Source organism: Camelina sativa, chromosome 3 (assembly GCF_030686135.1).
Source record: "Camelina sativa cultivar CO46 ecotype springtype chromosome 3, ASM3068613v1".
Taxonomy (NCBI): Eukaryota; Viridiplantae; Streptophyta; class Magnoliopsida; order Brassicales; family Brassicaceae; genus Camelina; species Camelina sativa.
The window spans coordinates 26122797-26139945 of record NC_141882.1 but is presented as its reverse complement, the minus strand read 5'-3'; the positions used below and the strand labels follow the sequence as shown (position 1 = coordinate 26139945).

General features: G+C 35.7%; 2 protein-coding genes and 1 pseudogene across 2 annotated transcripts; 2 read left to right on the top strand and 1 right to left on the bottom strand.

Moving 5' to 3' along the window:
• Nucleotides 1-947: 947 nt before the first annotated feature.
• On the top strand, nucleotides 948-1937 carry LOC147947714 (uncharacterized protein At2g29880-like; annotated as a pseudogene).
• A 4155-nt stretch (nucleotides 1938-6092) lies between these two features.
• On the bottom strand, nucleotides 6093-7821 carry LOC104777777 (protein C2-DOMAIN ABA-RELATED 5-like). Its single transcript, XM_087506814.1, has 4 exons — nucleotides 7595-7821; nucleotides 7256-7468; nucleotides 6667-6762; nucleotides 6093-6539 (listed from the first exon to the last, which is right to left on the bottom strand). The coding sequence occupies exons 2-4, from the start codon at nucleotides 7364-7366 to the stop codon at nucleotides 6249-6251; spliced, it is 498 nt and encodes a 165-aa protein (XP_087362940.1). The 5' UTR covers nucleotides 7367-7468; nucleotides 7595-7821; the 3' UTR covers nucleotides 6093-6248.
• Nucleotides 7822-8827: 1006 nt separating this feature from the next.
• On the top strand, nucleotides 8828-11790 carry LOC104779219 (uncharacterized). Its single transcript, XM_087506812.1, has 8 exons — nucleotides 8828-8946; nucleotides 9363-9883; nucleotides 9987-10072; nucleotides 10441-10503; nucleotides 10613-10714; nucleotides 10829-10894; nucleotides 10992-11064; nucleotides 11143-11790. The coding sequence occupies exons 2-8, from the start codon at nucleotides 9454-9456 to the stop codon at nucleotides 11619-11621; spliced, it is 1299 nt and encodes a 432-aa protein (XP_087362938.1). The 5' UTR covers nucleotides 8828-8946; nucleotides 9363-9453; the 3' UTR covers nucleotides 11622-11790.
• The last annotated feature ends 5359 nt before the right edge of the window (nucleotides 11791-17149 follow it).

Below are 17149 nucleotides of genomic sequence, written 5' to 3'. Positions count from 1 at the left end.
CCACAGCAGTGCCGTTCTCGCTCTTATTTGAGACACCTTTCATCTCTCTCAGCTTTGCTTTCTCCTCTCTCAGCTTTGCTTTCTTCTCTCTCAGCTTTGCTTTCTCCTTCTCCATCTTCTCCCTCAACGAGCTCACTTCCTCTTTTGTACCATTGTGTACAGAGCATACTATTGGACCATGTTAGAAGACCTTTCCTTTATCGCTTAGAGTTACCATTGTATAGCACGTATGTAATATTCTCGTAGGGCAACATATCCCTCTATGTATATATATCGTTTGGTGATGAATGAGGAAGATATACAATTCTCTGCAGAACCTTTGACATAGTATCAGAGCAGAAACATTAAAAAAAAAAACAGAGGAAGAACGAAAAGAAGAAGAAAGACGAAGACAATTGAGAGATGATGACGACAACACCAAGTGCTCGTACGACGGAAGAAGCATCTCTCTCACCACTTTACCTTCATCCTTCGGATGGTCCTGGAAACTTCACCGTCCAACTTACCACTTTACCTCAATCCTCCATCCTCCATCCTTTGACACATACGTCTTTTAAACATCGAGATATTGAAAATGAGACTATTATTGTTAAATGAGAGACGTTATTAGTGTTTGTTTTAATTCAGATTGTGATTTGGTAAAAGTGTTATTGACTAAATATTCTTTATGGATATTCTACATTTTCAAATTTTAAATTAACATACACTCTTATCAATCATATATCATAAAATTCCTAAAAAGTAGTATTTGTTACACTTACTTCTCCTATATAATATTGGAGATCCTTTCACTTCTCAAAAGCAAAACAAACCATCTCACGAAAACAATTTGAAGTCATTCTTCGTAAGTTCTCTGTTTTAATTTTATATAGTTACTTACACTCCCATGTTTATTCATTTCTTTATGTTTTTTTTTGTTTTTGTTTTTTTGTTTTTTTCTCTTTAGAATGGATACCGGAGAAGGGTCGCACACAAAAACAAAAACCAAGAAAAATTCATATAATTCTTGGACATATGAAGAGTGTCAAGAGTTGCAGGCTACATTAGTTGAAGCTATCAAACGGGGGTGGCGTGACAAAACGGTTCGATAAGTAAAGCTACGGTAGAGAAAAAGATACTACCAATGCTAAATAAAAAGCTTAAATGCAATAAGACTTACACAAATTACTTAAGTCGAATGAAAACTGAAGGGAATATAATGTGTATTCTGAACTCTTACGCTTTAGCTCTGGTTTTGGATGGATCCCATCAGAAAACAATTTACAGCTCCAGATGATGTGTGGGCAGCCTACTTGTTGGTAACTCTAACTTTCCCAAATTTAAATATATTTTAATCACGATTGATAAATAATAATTAATGTATGATGTTTTTTCAGGGGCATCCAAGGCATGAAAACCTGAGGACCAGCACTTTTGAAGATTTTGAGGATTTACAATTGATTTTTGAAACTGTTATAGCAAAGGGAATCAACACGTTTGGACTTGGTAGTGATTCAAATGCTGAAACTTTTGAAGACGAAGATGATGATCTTCAAGCAAGAGATGATTTGGGGGATGACGATGAGGTGGATGAAGTCTCTGTTAAACCAAAGTTACCTACTAGGAAAAGAGCTAAAACCAGTCGTAATGGAGATCCATCAGATTCAACTAATAATCATGGTGAGTCTTCAGAGAAGGTATTAACTGAAATGGTTGGAGTTAGCACTCAGATCATAAGTCTGATTCAACAAAGAGAAGAAAGACAACAAAGAGAAGTTGAGCTTAGAGAAATTCAGAAAAAAAAGAATAATGTTTGGGATGCTGTCAAAGAGATCCCTGATTTGGAAGATCATGTCCGCTATGATGCAGTAACCAAAATCCATACGTTGAAAATGAAAGACGTATTTGTAAGCATGTCTGTCGAAGACCGCTTGGGCTGAATTCTCCGTAACACTTAGCGTATTATTTTCTTATTATCTGTTGAATCGAATAAAACAATAGCTAAGTTTAGAATAATTATTTTAGTAGTAGTTTTCTTATATTTTAAATTCTCACTTTTCAATGTTGCTTTTTTCCTTAAAAATCAGAATAATAAGTGCTTAGTTTTGAAGTTTAAATAATCATAATAATAATAATAACATGTGTTTTTGTTCACCTCTGGATCACGTACGCTTTACACGAGCTAAACAATTCGTGCATCAAAAGAAAAATTCGTTGACAACTGTTATTATTTACAAGCTTACACGAATCAAATAATGCAAATATCTATACATGGTCGAATGTGTGATTCCTTTAAAGCATATATATATGTGAAAGAGAACACGTAAATGAATCCTTGCTAAGTCAATGATACCAAAAGAAAAGTCCCCAAAATTAGGGAAACAATACACATGTATTAAGATTTAAACAAACTTTCAAATTCAAAATATATAACATATGATTTTTTCCTACTATATCTCATAAGAATCCCTACATATTAGTCTTATTAAGATTTAAAATTTCAGCACTTATATATATAACTTTTCTTTTCTGTTTCTAGATCAGTCGACTAACATTTATATTTTCAAAACAAATAGAAGAGAAGAAGCCCACATCAACCAAAAGCTGTTCGTAAGCTGTTTCAAGAGGTATATTATTGTTCTTCTGAATCGTTACTAGTTCTTGTTGTTATTGTCACTGCACCCAGTTGTGCTGAAGATATATTTGTATTATATGGGAGACATGGTCATAATTACTAATTTGTTTTAATAGGTTACTTTTTTAGATGGATCGAAATGACCATGAAGAGGAAGAGGACACAAGAGTGCATGAAGACGATGATTTTGATGTGGACGTATCTAAAATGGTGGTAATGATGACGGTAGGAGCTCAGATTCATAACACACGACAGCAACTCACGGGTGGTGATTATATAGAACGTCCCATTCGTCGACCAGTCACACAGCTCAGAGAAGAATATATACAAAAGATATTAAAAGATGATCCCGAAGATTTTCGAGTGCTGTATCGTATGATTCCAGATATGTTTTTGAAGCTGTCTAGGATCATCAGAGATAAAACTGGTTTACAAAACACACAAAAATATCTGTCGAAGAGATGCTTGCTGTCTTCATGCTCACAGTTGGACAAAATGCAAGATATGGCTACGTGAAAAACACATTTCAAAGGTCCAAGTTTGCAGTGAGCACAAGCTTTAATAAAATTTTAAAAGCTCTGCTTATTATAGCTCCAAGTCAGATGGTGAAACCAGATGGTTTAGTGCCACTGAAGATCAGAGAATATACACGATTTTATCCATATTTTAAGGTGCATTATTTCATCTTTTGTTTAAATTGATTCTTTTAGTTTTTTCTTCATAGAATTTGACTCTTTTTTTTTGCATGTATTATAGAATTGCGTTGGAGCGATAGATGGTACACATATACCAGCAACAGTAGTTGGGCGTGAGGTGGCAAACTATCGCAATCGAAAAGGAACAATATCTCAGAACGTTTTGGCTGTATGTAACTTTGATCTGGAGTTTATTTACATTCTGAGTGGATGGGAGGGTTCGGCCCATGATTCAAGAGTGTTAAGTGATGCGTTAACTAGAGGAACTAACAAGTTCCAAGTGCCCAATGGTAAAACATTTATAAATTTTCTATAGATCATATGTCTTATATATAGTAACATATATCATCCAAATTTCAGGAAAATTTTATCTAGTTGATTGTGGATTTGCGAATCGTCTCAGCTTTTTAGCTCCATTCCGGGGTGTTAAGTATCATCTACAGGAATTTGCTGGTCAAGGTCGTGATCCTGAAACTCCATATGAGTTATTTAATCTTCGCCATGCTTCTCTGAGAAACGTGATCGAAAGGGTATTTGGAATCTTTAAATCTCGTTTTGCTATTTTTAAATCAGCATCTCCTTTTTCTTACAAGAAACAAGCTGGATTAGTCTTAGCATGTGCAGGGCTGCATAACTTTCTTCGTAGAGAATGTCGATCGGACGAAGGTGTGTTCCCTAATGAAAATAATGCAGTTAACAATGGAAATAATTCTGTCAATATAGATGAAAGTGATAGAGAAGAACCTCTCGAGACGCAAGAGCAAGACAGAGAAAATGCAAATAATTGGAGACAATCTATGGCCGAAGACATGTGGAAAGATGCTACGATTTAAAAGTTCATTGATAGATAGATTTTAGTTTTCAAGTTTTGCATTTAATAAAATTGTTACATCTAATAAACTATTGTAGTGTTTGTTTCTGTTGAATTTTAAACTCCTAGCCTTTGTGGATAGAGGATGAAGGAGCGAACTTATCCATTTCAATTTGTTTCTGTTGTTTTGAATTCAGTTCTTTGTTTTGTTTCCTGCAGTTTTTGATTAAGGTGATATTGGTTGTGTCATGTCATGGTGTTAGCACCTATCTTCTTCTCGCCTCCGTTGCTTGGCTCTATCTTGTCTTTTCTTTGCTTACAACTCTTTAACGATTGGGAATACAACCATCAGCGATTGGTGTTTTCCTCACGTCGTCCCTTCCAGCTTTTCTTTTATTCATGAGTTTTCTACAACCATGACATGCTTGATCAGAGACCCGTTTGTGATTTCCACCACTCCGCGACGTCTCTTTTTCTCTTCAACTAAAACGACGACAAACGGCAACAAAATAACTTCGGCTCGATCTCTTTACTCTCATGAACGAAAGATGACAATGTGTTTGCTTTTTTGGTGCCTGCAATTTCTGCTAAGGTTGTTGTGTGCTCGTGATGTTCAGTTTTCTTTTTTTTTTGTTAACGTGGTGAAAAAAGAAACAGAGAAATTAGTGGAATTGATATCTTTTCAATTCTGTTAAAAACTCTCTTTTATTCTATTAAAGTGTTGCAAAATATAATTGATAGAATTAACGAGAAAGATTTGAAAGCTTTTAGAATACTTAAAAATCTATTGTTTATGTCTTCAAATCTATTCAATCAAATTCTATTAAATTCTTTCATCCAATACCCCCCTAAGAGCATCTACACTGGCAGTTGCTCACAAGATACTAATATATTAAAAAATTAAAAAGTAATAAAAAAGCTGGAAAGAGAGTAAAAATTGATTTTGGTTTGAGGTGTGAGAACCTAGCTTAGCAATTTGAGAACCTAGCTGAGTAACTCACATGACACTTGACTTTAAATTATTGGTCAAATTCTTATTTTATAATTTATTTATTTGTTCAATAAATCTTTTTTTATAAAAACATTAAAATAATATCTATGAAGTACTCATATATGAGCACTCACCAGTAATGATAGTGTAAGGAACACAAGCCAACCAATCAATAAAGAAACACAAAATAAAAAAATAAAAAAACTTAACAGCAGAATCTGGAAAAAAACACCGATTTCGAACTGCCTGAGAAATTTGCGAGGTTTCCTCAGGTCCAAAGACTTGGAAGTTAATTTGTGGGTGTGAATTGTGAGTATACCTTATATATTCTCTTCTTTTTCTCTAGTTGATTACGGTGAAAGAATGGTTATGGTAAGTTAAAGATCTATTGTTGTTCTCTTTAGATTTGATGCCGGCATGGTCTCTCTATATATCCTCTCTTTTGTGGTTGTTAATGGTGTTCTTAGTCTCATGTACGTAATTCTTTTGTACTTTCTACTACATTAAATCAAGAAAATATTTTAACGAAAATCAAAAGAGAATACCTAATTGATAACTTTAAGGTCCCGGATACGTATAGAAGTTAAAAGGAAAATATAATAAGGTTTGTGTGATGGTCCTGCATGTACTCGTAGCTGTGTCATACTCATACATTCACGTGCCTCCACGGCTCGACCTAATACTCCTTGGACATTTGAGTTTACCCGTAACTTCTTTCCCCAAAAACTAACTAAAAATTTGACGTATACATACACTAGTATTAGATGAAATTTGTGGCAGCCACTAATAAGGGATTGAAGTCGCTAATACTACATACTTGCGTTCCACGGTTAGAAAATAACACTTCATGGTTGAAATGTGTAGTTTTAATTCAAACGAATTAAAGTAATGGGACTAAAACACCAATATGTTTTGACCTCCACAAATTGAAAAAAAACTCTAATAACATCACAACATTCTTCAATTTTATGCTTACCGCAATGATTTTTGAAAATATATATTTACTAACCAAATAATAAGATATACAAAGGCAACTCCTATATACTATCACATTTTTTTATGTTTTTTTGTTTTCTACTTCTTTAGTTAATTTACATTAAGTTGGGGTTTTCAAATTCAGGTTTAAAGTCCCATAAATCATAGACCCTTAGAGCCAGGAAGATCAATCCATTGAAGCTGAGCCTCAATCTCACCGCACTCGACATGTCTTAGTCGAAGGACCAAATCTTGAATGAGCTTACCGTCAGACCATATAACCCGAGACTCCTCGGCAAGGCAATTGTCTCGGCTCGGCTGGACCGTGGTCACAATGGTCCCAGATGGGAGATCATGTAATTGCATCTTCACTGCATTAACGAACGGCTTAATAATAAATTCTGCATCTCCCATCTTGTCGTCTTTGGTGAACGTGTCGTGATCATACACCGTCTAGAGAAAGTAAAAACAAATACGTGACGACGGTGATGCTTGTGTATACGAACACTTTATAACATTATGGAAATTATAAACAAAATGAAATGTAAATATGATCGTAGCTGGTACTTAAAGTACTTACCAAAAGGACAGTAAGATTGGGGTCGGTAACTGAGAGAGTCAAATCTTCATTCCACTCAGGATTTACATTATGGTAAATAACTCGAGTCTTCAATTTCTGCTCATTCAAATATTTCTCAATCGTTTCAATATTGATTCTTGAATCATAAAATGAGAATTTGTAATTGTGTATATTGACTAATTTGTAATCATAAAATATCAATCGAGTAATACTAAAAGAGTAAAAGGATAATACTAGTCTAGATTCGAAAGTCTTAAAACACTCGATAACAACCAAAATAAATAGGAGCCCAAATTCTTAACTACTAAAACTACTATTTCATTTCCCTAAAATATTATAATTACCCTAAATTATCTAAAGTGCAAATTGTAACTAAACCAAACAAATTCTTTTGGAAAACTGACCGAATCAACCTAGGCACCTAGCTATATGTATCTAACGTCAAAAAAGTCTCTTTGATATTGAGAAGATTAAAACATTGAGTCAGGTTTCCAAACTTTGGTTTATTTGTCTGATTTTTGGATACCGGACAGATGCCAACTCAGAGTCCTACGGGCATATAGTATGGTTAAGATTCAAGAATGGTTACCTGTTTTCCCATTTTGACAACGACGTAAGGATCACTACTGTGGAGATCACGGACTGCGAGGTTGACACCGCGTTTGATGCGAATACGGAGGAGACCTAGTAGATTATTCATTAGAGAAGGTTTAATCCTCAAATCTTTATGCTTCTCCCCTGATTCAAGATTGATTAATGTTCTCTATATATCTTACGATTTTCTCGAGAAAATCTAACACGTCTAGCAGAACAAAAAAAAGAAAAGAAAAAAAAAAGAATAAGAGAGAATGAAATGTACTATATGCAAATAAAGGAAAAACTCAAAACAAAAAGTATAACTATATAATTCATCGTAGATCAAACTTACCATAGCAATTGTGTAGTCTATCATCTTACGTTTTATTTTGTCTTCGTCAATTTTTTTTTTGTTTGTTTGTTTGTTTCTTTACACTTCAATTCAAAAAAGAAAGAACTGATCTTATTTTTGTTTTACCGGAAAGCGAGGTGATAATTTCTTAGGAGAAGGAAACAAACATTGTTTGAGGGTTTGGTGGGAGATGGCCGGATATTCCGGTATCTAAAGTGTTTTAGGATGAAAATTTAGTTTTAAATTTCGGTATATAAAGTCTATTTTAGTGATTTATATGAAAAGCTAATTTTGTTCTGATTATTTTTCACCTTCAAAATTTTATTCCTTTTTAATTACTTACAAAATGTTTTCACTTAATTCACTACTTTGTATATATTAAGCAAATTTGTTTTGAGAAAAATACGAATAAAGTATAGATAGATTAACACTTTTGAGAACTCTAATATTTGCGAAACTTACCATAGCTAGCATATATTCCTGACTTCCTGTTCTTCATCAACCTTTTACGTTTTAATTTGTCTTCGTCAATTTTTTGTTTTTGGTTTGTTTACATTTTCATTTCAAAATGAAGCAAACAGATCTTATTTTTTGTTTTACGTACCGAAAGAGAGGTGAGAGTGTGTTAGGTTAGGAGAGACGAAATCAAATAAGCCATGCAGGGAAGGAAACAATATAATTACATATTTACATTGTTTGAGGTTTTGGTGGGAGATACAATTTATTTGAGGTGTGTAAATTAAATCACGTAATGCATTAGCATGACTACAACATCTAAAATGGTTTTGGACCTTTTTGGTCACTATAGCAACATTTGGTATTGATCCAGGTAGTAATCAATCATTCCTTTTGATCATAAGTAGAGAACCAATCCAAAAATATCTTAGTTAATAATGCAATCCATAAATTAAATGTTTTTAGATAACTGATCAGTTTAACTTAAATATATACAAACATATTATACTTTTTTTTTTTTAATAGGAATGTTCAAATCTTTAATCCTAATGATCTTTTAAACGGATGACCTAGTTGTAAACTCAATAAAGATCATACAAAATTTTCGAAAATTGTTTAGCTCTCTTCTACTTTTAAATCTTTTATGAGTTTACTACTAAAAGAGTATAAAATAAGGTGTGAGTAGCAAAGAGAAGTAAATTAGTGACTAGTAAAAGTATAAGAAAGAGAGCCGGCCCATTTATTAGCATAAAGGGCCCAATAACTAATGACACAAATACCCTTCCGACTACACACCAAGAATCATCAAACCGTTTTCACGTACTTGTCACAGAGGCCCCTCTCTCTCATCGTCCTCGCTTTGCCGCCGTCGTCGTCCCTATTTGCCTTAACCGCCGGTGAGTTCGCAATCTTGATAATTTCGTGCCTTCATGGAGAAGGCATTCTATGGTCTATCGTTAATTGAATTTGAATTTCAGTCTCGAAATTGAATTTCACTTATTAGTCTATGGTCTATCGTTAATGCAATTGCTATCGTAATCTGGGTTAGTTTCTTGTTATGTTCGATCAGCTCATAAGATTCAATCGAAGATGTAGAAACGTTAGTTTTGTCGAGTGAGTCCTAGGCCTCTTTAAGTGTTCTGTCAACTCTTTTTGTAGAGCGATTGATCTAAAGCATCTATAGAGAAATGAGTGATTTATGATATGATGCTTTTCACTAAAACTGCAGTTGATTATGCATTTTTGGGTATACAAAGAACAACGAGATCTTGTTTTGCTCTCTCTCATGATTCTATTACTGATAAAATCACAGGAAAATTTGTTGGAGTTTTTGGTGTAAATTTGGTTGAAAAGAGGGTATGTGCGGATGAATCTTCTTTCTACATATTCGTGTGAGGATAGATATGAATTCCCAAGCAGAAGAAGTAGAGCAATGGCAAGCTCTTGACCTTGGTGATTCTGAGCTCCCTTCTTTCCTCCGCCCTTGCAAACGCAAATCTCCATCTAGGTCTCTGCCACCGCCTGCGCAGCAGCAGAATCCAAAGCCCGGTTTTAATAGTAACACAAATCATCATCAGACTCTTCGACGCTGCTCCTCGTCAGATCACTTTCTTGAGGACAGTTATTCCCGCCCCTTAATTCCAGGACCTGCCGGAGTTGTTCAAGTTGCAATCCGCAGAAAGATGAATAAGGATCCAAAATCGTTCAATGAGCATGGAGAACCAATTCCAACTCAAGAGTTCCTACGTAAGGCTGCAGAAGAGCCTGATTGGGAAGACAAGGATTTCTCTGAGGACCCGTGGGTCTCTGCTGTTGATTACATCATAAGTGAAGGTATAGAGGCTTTCTCTATAATATGACACTTTTAGCTTTTGATGCAAACATTGTTAATTCCCTAGGGACTCTTAAGTTACCATTTTCAAAAAAAATTTGACAGGTTTGTTGACCAATGGTGGAAATGCTATAGGGGCACCAGTAAGCGAGATTAAGAGCAGATGTGACAGTTGGGGTAAAGTTGATCAGGTATGAACAATCTACTCAATTTAGCCTGTACCCTATAGTCCATTCCCATTATATCCAGAGATCTTGTGATCATCCAGTTAAGAGTATACAGGAAACCTGCATTCTAAATTAGTTTGCTGGTATGTGTTGGCTTTTGCTCTGTGTTGTGGAGAGATTCTGAAAAATATGTCTTCACCTGAAATTTTACTATTTGGCCAGAAGTTATCTGCATAGCTTGTATATTAATTGAGGTAGTAGAAAGCCAAATGCTGATTTTTTGGGTGAAGCCACGTGCTGATGCTATCTTCATAATGCTCAACATCTTGTCTTTGCAACTAATAAAGTGAAAAGTGTAGTGATACATTTGAATTGTGGTTGGTCATTTGTAGGTTGTGGCGATTGTCAAAACGTGCACTCCAAATGGTCTAGGTGATGTCATGGTGACTCTTAAGGTAAAAAAAAACATACCAGAAGCTCTTAACAATGTGAATGGTTTCCACCTTTTGGTTTTTTTCAAGCACCATAAAAGATGTGTTTGAAATCAATGTGTATTTCTGGTAGGATCCCACTGGAACAGTTGATGCCAGTGTGCACAGAAAAGTTATCTCCGAGAGTGAGTTTGGAAGAGATATACGAGTTGGTGCAGTGGTGATACTTAAGCAGGTTTGTTGTTTTTATTAAGGAGATAAAACAAGTCTCATGGTTTTGATATTACTACTTTGTTCTCAGTCGCTTTTGGTAATTCTGAGATGAAATAATATAGATAGTGTTTTTCAGGTTGCAGTCTGCGCACCTTCACGGTCATCAACCTATCTTAACATAACACTGAAGAACATCGCCAAGGTAGTATTTCTCTGCTTTATATGGATATCAAGCTTCACCTTCTTGTATTCATTGTGATATATGAAGTTTCTGAAGGCTGTGGAGTTTCCATTCACAGGTTATCACAAAGGATACTTTATCGAAGCAGAATGATTCTGAAATGGGTGCCAAAAATCCTGTTCCTGTGGATGGTAAGTGATTAAAATTTCTTTCGAGTTTCTTTCACAGGTTTTGATCAAGAAACTCAGACCTTTGACTTGGTCTAACAGAAAACGAGGAAGATTTGCGACGGCCTAAACCCAAAGTGTTTAGCGTGGAGCAAGGAACTACCCAAGGGATCATGAACAATCTTAGACAAAATGCTAAAAGAAGTAGTGAAGCACTCAATGATGTAGAAATGGTAGAAATTAATCCAGCAGAGAGAAGCAACTTCTGTCCAAGAACGGGTGTGACCAAGAATCATTGTGAAGGTAGAATGGAGCAGAAGACCCAGTTGGCAAAACATGATTCAATCAGCCAAACAGAGCAGCAACTGTATGAAGATGTAGCTACTGATACTGATACAGCTGACGGCATCAGGCCCGCAAAACAGATCAGAAGAAGCCCTGATGAGCAAGAGAGTGTAATGGGGAACTCTGATGAAGTTACAACTCAAACTATGGTCCACAAAACTCAACCGATGGCATCAACAAGCTCGCTGCCACAGTGGACGGACGAACAACTTGAAGAACTCTTTGCTTTTGACTAAAATTGACAGTTTGGATTTCATTTGACGTAGGAACAAGTCCACTTTTTCAGATAGAGAGCAGGGAAATAGAATGTAAAGCAGTTACCGAACTTTTACAAAGCCTTAGTGTAAACTTTTACTTTTGGACTTACCAAATTCATAGCATAGCATCCATGGTACTTCTATTCAACTTGTTCTTTCTTTGTCTTCATTGAGTTCCCAAACAAAAAGAAAAAGTGGAAACCAAGTCTATAGACACAATCTTCGTCAAAACCATTTTCTATATTCATGTCCAAAACTATGTCATCTCTGACACGAAACAATCCATGATTATACAAATCTTGACTTGAGGGGAAAATAAAAACACAAGTTTCTTTGTTAGGTAGACGACCTTAGCTGCTTTACAAGGGGAGAGTAATAGAGAACTTTTTTCTCCTTTAAACCCACACACACACACTCCGATTCACAAGCAAAGTTAAATACCAGCCTTTGATTTTCTTTGACAAAATTTGTGTGCAATCACGATTATGAAATTATTTGACAACTTAAATTTTGAGAGACGAATGTATCAATTAATGTGTGTATTTCACGCAATAGATGCTGAAATCAGTGTTAAGATTGTTGAATGGTACGGTGAGTAATTTAAATTACAATTAAATACCAAAACAGAATTACTTAACACAAAAAAAGAATAACTTATTGTAATGCTAGTAGCACAGTACACTTCACAAAAAAACACCATAAACTAAACTTTCAAATTTTGTTTTTGTCAAATAAAAAACAAAATTCTGTTTTTATGGTGTACTTGTCTCCCAGTCCATGGGAGCTGAATGAAATTCATTATCTTCACGTCTCTTAGTAGGGATCAAATCTTCTTCTCTCTTCAACAACTCACCCTTGAGAGACAAGTATCCTGTAAGCTCATCGATGACTCTTCTAACTATGACCTTGCGTTCAACATGCTCACCAGTCCCACGAATGGCCAAGCCCTTAAAAACTTATGTACACAATTGCATTTTTGGCGTTGAGTCTCTCATTCGGCGGCTCCACATCTTCCTTGGTTTGTATCGCCACTTTCACAATCTCCAACTTGGACAAATCGCTCTGCAGCAACAACATTTAAGATTTTTTGTACTCCCACTTACTCATAGCATTGTCACTGATATGCCAAAAGAAAAATGAAAAATAAAATAAACCACTTTACAGGTGTAAGTCACATATCGACTGCATCAACGGCAAGATCCAGGTACATACGAATCCAATAAGTGTTTTGCAACTCTGATCCCTCCACCTGCATGAATAAAAACATATCAAACTTGTTAAATAATAATGAGAAAAACAAAACTGATGCATGCATGCAGTGTGGGAACCATTCTTACCACGTAAAATAGATTTCTATCATTGAGAGCATCATCTGAGGGCCAAACGGGCAAATCTTCCCCTGCTCCGCAGGGCAGCAGACACTTTCGAGGTTTGCGGGGAGTAGCTCCTATGCAACAATATTAATCAGCAAGACAGCAAGTGAGAAATCAATACCCATCTTGACTTATATTACAAAAAAAAAAAAAAAACTGAACCTGAAACCTTTACCTATAGGTCTAGCAATAGAGCATGTCAAATTCAATCCACTGTAGTAAAAGCGGTGTAACTCTCTATCGTAACGTACGGTAAACTTGGATAATGACTGAATCGTGCACAAGAGCACTTTTCTTAAAGAGTATTTTGACCCTTATCAAAAGCCTTGGGTTACACAAAATCTCTCGCAGGATACGACAATCAAAGTTTCTCTCTTGTTCTAGGCTAAGATACAAGAGAAACAAATAGAATTTTTTCTTGTGTTTGTTTTGTGTTATCACAAGAGATTCACTCGACCTCTCTCTCTTCTCGTGATCTCTCCTCTGTTTTTATGCAACAAAACAGAGTGTATTTATATATATGTCCGACGGTTGTTTACGAATGTTTGCAACCATTCGTTTAATAACCACAAACCAAAAGTCACAATGGTTTATTAATATAACCGTTGATACACTTAAATTACCAACATTCCTCCCCCATTTAAGTGTAAAATTTGATTCACGACATTAGTAACACATAAACCAAACTCATGCATCAATATAAATATCGTAACGATTGAATTTATATCTTAGTGACATTACACATTTCAAATGCCCGAGAATTAGGATGTCCTATGGATTGAATCCTTTCAACTCATTTTGGACACTTGAAGATAATATACACATGAATTTTCACACTATTCTAAGTGTTTATACTTGACACTATTATAAGCCATGTGTCCCTATCCATTCATGAGCATATAGGAAGCTAAGTCCAAGCTTCTTGATGCGGCTCCACTTCATACTCATATAGGTAGATCTTTTAATCTTGCACCTGCAAATGCAATTTTTCAAAAGATCTATTAAGAAGAGAACTTCAACCTAATCCTTTCTTGCATGTTCAAGCACTTACTTTGGGATGATACAACAAGTGCTTCAATCTTTAACTGTAAGTTTTCCACATTGAATTCAGCCTCTAACGTTGTATTAGAAGGGAATTGGGTATCCCACAATTAAAAATTTCAAATGGACTTTAAACCCATCCCTCTAGCCGACTTGATCACCAAGTCTCTAGCTAACCCTTTAGTCAAGTGATCCGCTAGATTTTGTTCAGACCGAACAAACTGTATGGTAATAGCTCCATGAGTGATCAGCTCACGTATCATGCTATGTCTAACACCCAGGTGTCGTGACTTAACAATATACACTTGACTATAAGTTCTAGCCAAAGTGGCATTACTATCACAATGTATACAAATTGGTGATACCGGTCTCGGCCACAATGGAATCTCATAGACTAAATTTCTTAGCCATTCCGCCTCTTTGCTAGCAGCCGCTAATGCTATGAACTCCGATTCCATAGTCGAACTTGTAATACAAGTTTGTTTTCTAGAAGCCAAAGAAATGGCACCTCCTCCAAGCAAGAACACCCAACCACTTGTAGAAGAGTTACTTTCTACATTGGAGTTCCAACTTGCATCGGAATATCCTTCTAAAACCGAAGGAAATCCGACATAAGACAAACCATAATTTATGGTTCCTTTCAAGTACTTAAGCACCCGTTTAATAGCTTGCCAATGGTGAGTACTAGGGTTACTAGTATATCTACTCAACTTTCCTACCGCATAAGCTATATCCGGTCTAGTACTTGTCATGGCATACATTAAACAGCCAATAAGTTGTGAGTACTCGAGTTGTGAAATTGCTTTTCCCGTATTAGGCATAAGCTTCACACTCGCATCCATGGGAGTGCTCACAGGAGAACATTTCTCATAATTGAACCTTTTTAGAACCTTTTCAATGTAATGAGATTGAGATAAACATAGGCCTTTGTTTTCACGCTTGATTCGAATTCCAAGAATCACATCTGCCTCCCCCATGTCTTTCATGGCAAAATTTGATGACAAGAACTCTTTTGCAAGTTCTACTTGTCTTAAGTCAGTACCAAAGATCAACATGTCATCAACATATAAGCAAATGATTACTCCATTACCGGAATCATCAAATTTGCTATATAAGCACTTGTCTGCTTGATTCAACTTGAATCCATTTGATAAGATAGCCTCATCAAATCTTTGATGCCACTGTTTAGGTGCTTGCTTCAGCCCATACAATGACTTTATTAATTTACACACCTTTTGCTCATTCCCGGGCATAACAAACCCTTCAGGTTGCTTCATATAGACTTCTTCTTCCAAAACACCGCTCAAGAATGCTGTTTTAACATCCATTTGGTGGATCACAAGATCATTAATAGCAGCCAAAGCAATTAATAATCTTATAGAAGATATTCTAGCAACAGGAGCATAGGTATCAAAGTAATCGATACCTTCCTTTTGTCTAAAGCCTTGGATAACCAATCTAGCTTTAAACTTGTCAATTGTTCCATCAACTTTCATCTTCCTTTTGAAGATCCACTTGCAGCCTAACGGCTTGCAACCAGGTGGGAGATCAGTTAGGATCCATGTATTATTCTCTACGATGGAGTTTATCTCATCGTTTACCGCTTCTTTCCAAAACGCAACGTCTATAGACTGCATAGCCTCATCAAACGTTCTAGGGTCCTCATCAACATGATAACAATATAAATATTGATATTCAACCTCATCTTTTGATCCCTCAACTAAATAAAGCTGAAAATCAGGACCGAAAGATTTTTCAATTCTTCCTCGCTTGCTCTTGCAGAGCATAGGTGACGCATTAGAAGGAATGAGTGTGTCATCTCCTTCGTTTGTTCTACTTGAACTAGGAACCAAGTCCTTTGGTCTAGGTATTGATGAGAAACGTGTCTCATCAAATATTGCATCTCTTGACTCAATCACGGTGTTAACCGATATAGAATCATTAGGTTCTATGACATAGAACCTATAAGCCTTGGAATGCTCAGCATATCCAATGAAGATGCAATCAATACCTCTTTCTCCCAAAGTTTTAATCTTTGGTTGGGGTAGTCTAACAACTGCCCTACAGCCCCAAACTCGAAGGTAATTCAAGTTTGGTTTCTTTTTGTACCAAAGCTCATATGGGGTAATCTTGTTCCTTTTGTTAGGAACCCTATTTAATAAATAGCAAGCCGTTAACATGGCTTCACCCCAAAATCCGTCACTTAACCCTGAGTAAGATAGCATGGAATTAACCATTTCTTTTAGGACTCTATTTTTCCTCTCAGATACACCATTTTGTTGTGGTGTATATGGAGCTGTAGTCTCATATATAATTCCCACAGACTGAAAATAAACAGGATCATAATACTCTCCACCTCTATCGGTGCGTAACTTCTTAATCAAGTCACTATGTTGTATTTCAACCTCAGTTTTATAAACCTTGAATTTATCTAGGGCTTCATCTTTAGCATGTAATAAATAAACATAACAGAACCGAGTACGATCATCTATGAACGTGATGAAATACTTTTTGTTCCCTAAAGATGGTGTAGCATGCAAATCACATAGATCACTATGTACAAGTTCTAGCACCTTAGAATTCCTTTCAATACTCTTAAAAGGTTTTCTAACTATCTTAGTCAACATACAAGTACTACACTTCTCTAAATTTATGTCAAAATTAGGAATCAATCCTTCTTTAGACATATCAATCATTCTTTTATAGTGCACATGACCTAATCTTAAATGCCATAAAGAAGAATCATTTTTGCTAGAACATGCCATGTAAATAGAACTCACAAATTTATTAATATTAAGCATAAACATGCCATTACAAAAATATCCAAATCCAACAAAGACTCCAGCTTTAGATAAAACATACTTATCCGACTCATACACTTGTTTATAACCACACTTATTTAAAACACTACCAGAGACTAAGTTCTTCCTAATTCCAAGTACATGAAGTACATTATTGAGATCAATAGATTTCCCGGAACTAAACTCCAACACCACTTTTCCACGGCCTAGGATAGGAGCGGTTGACTCGTTGCCCATATGAAGTACGGATCCATCTTGAACTAGTTCATATGTCTTGAACCAGCCACGATCA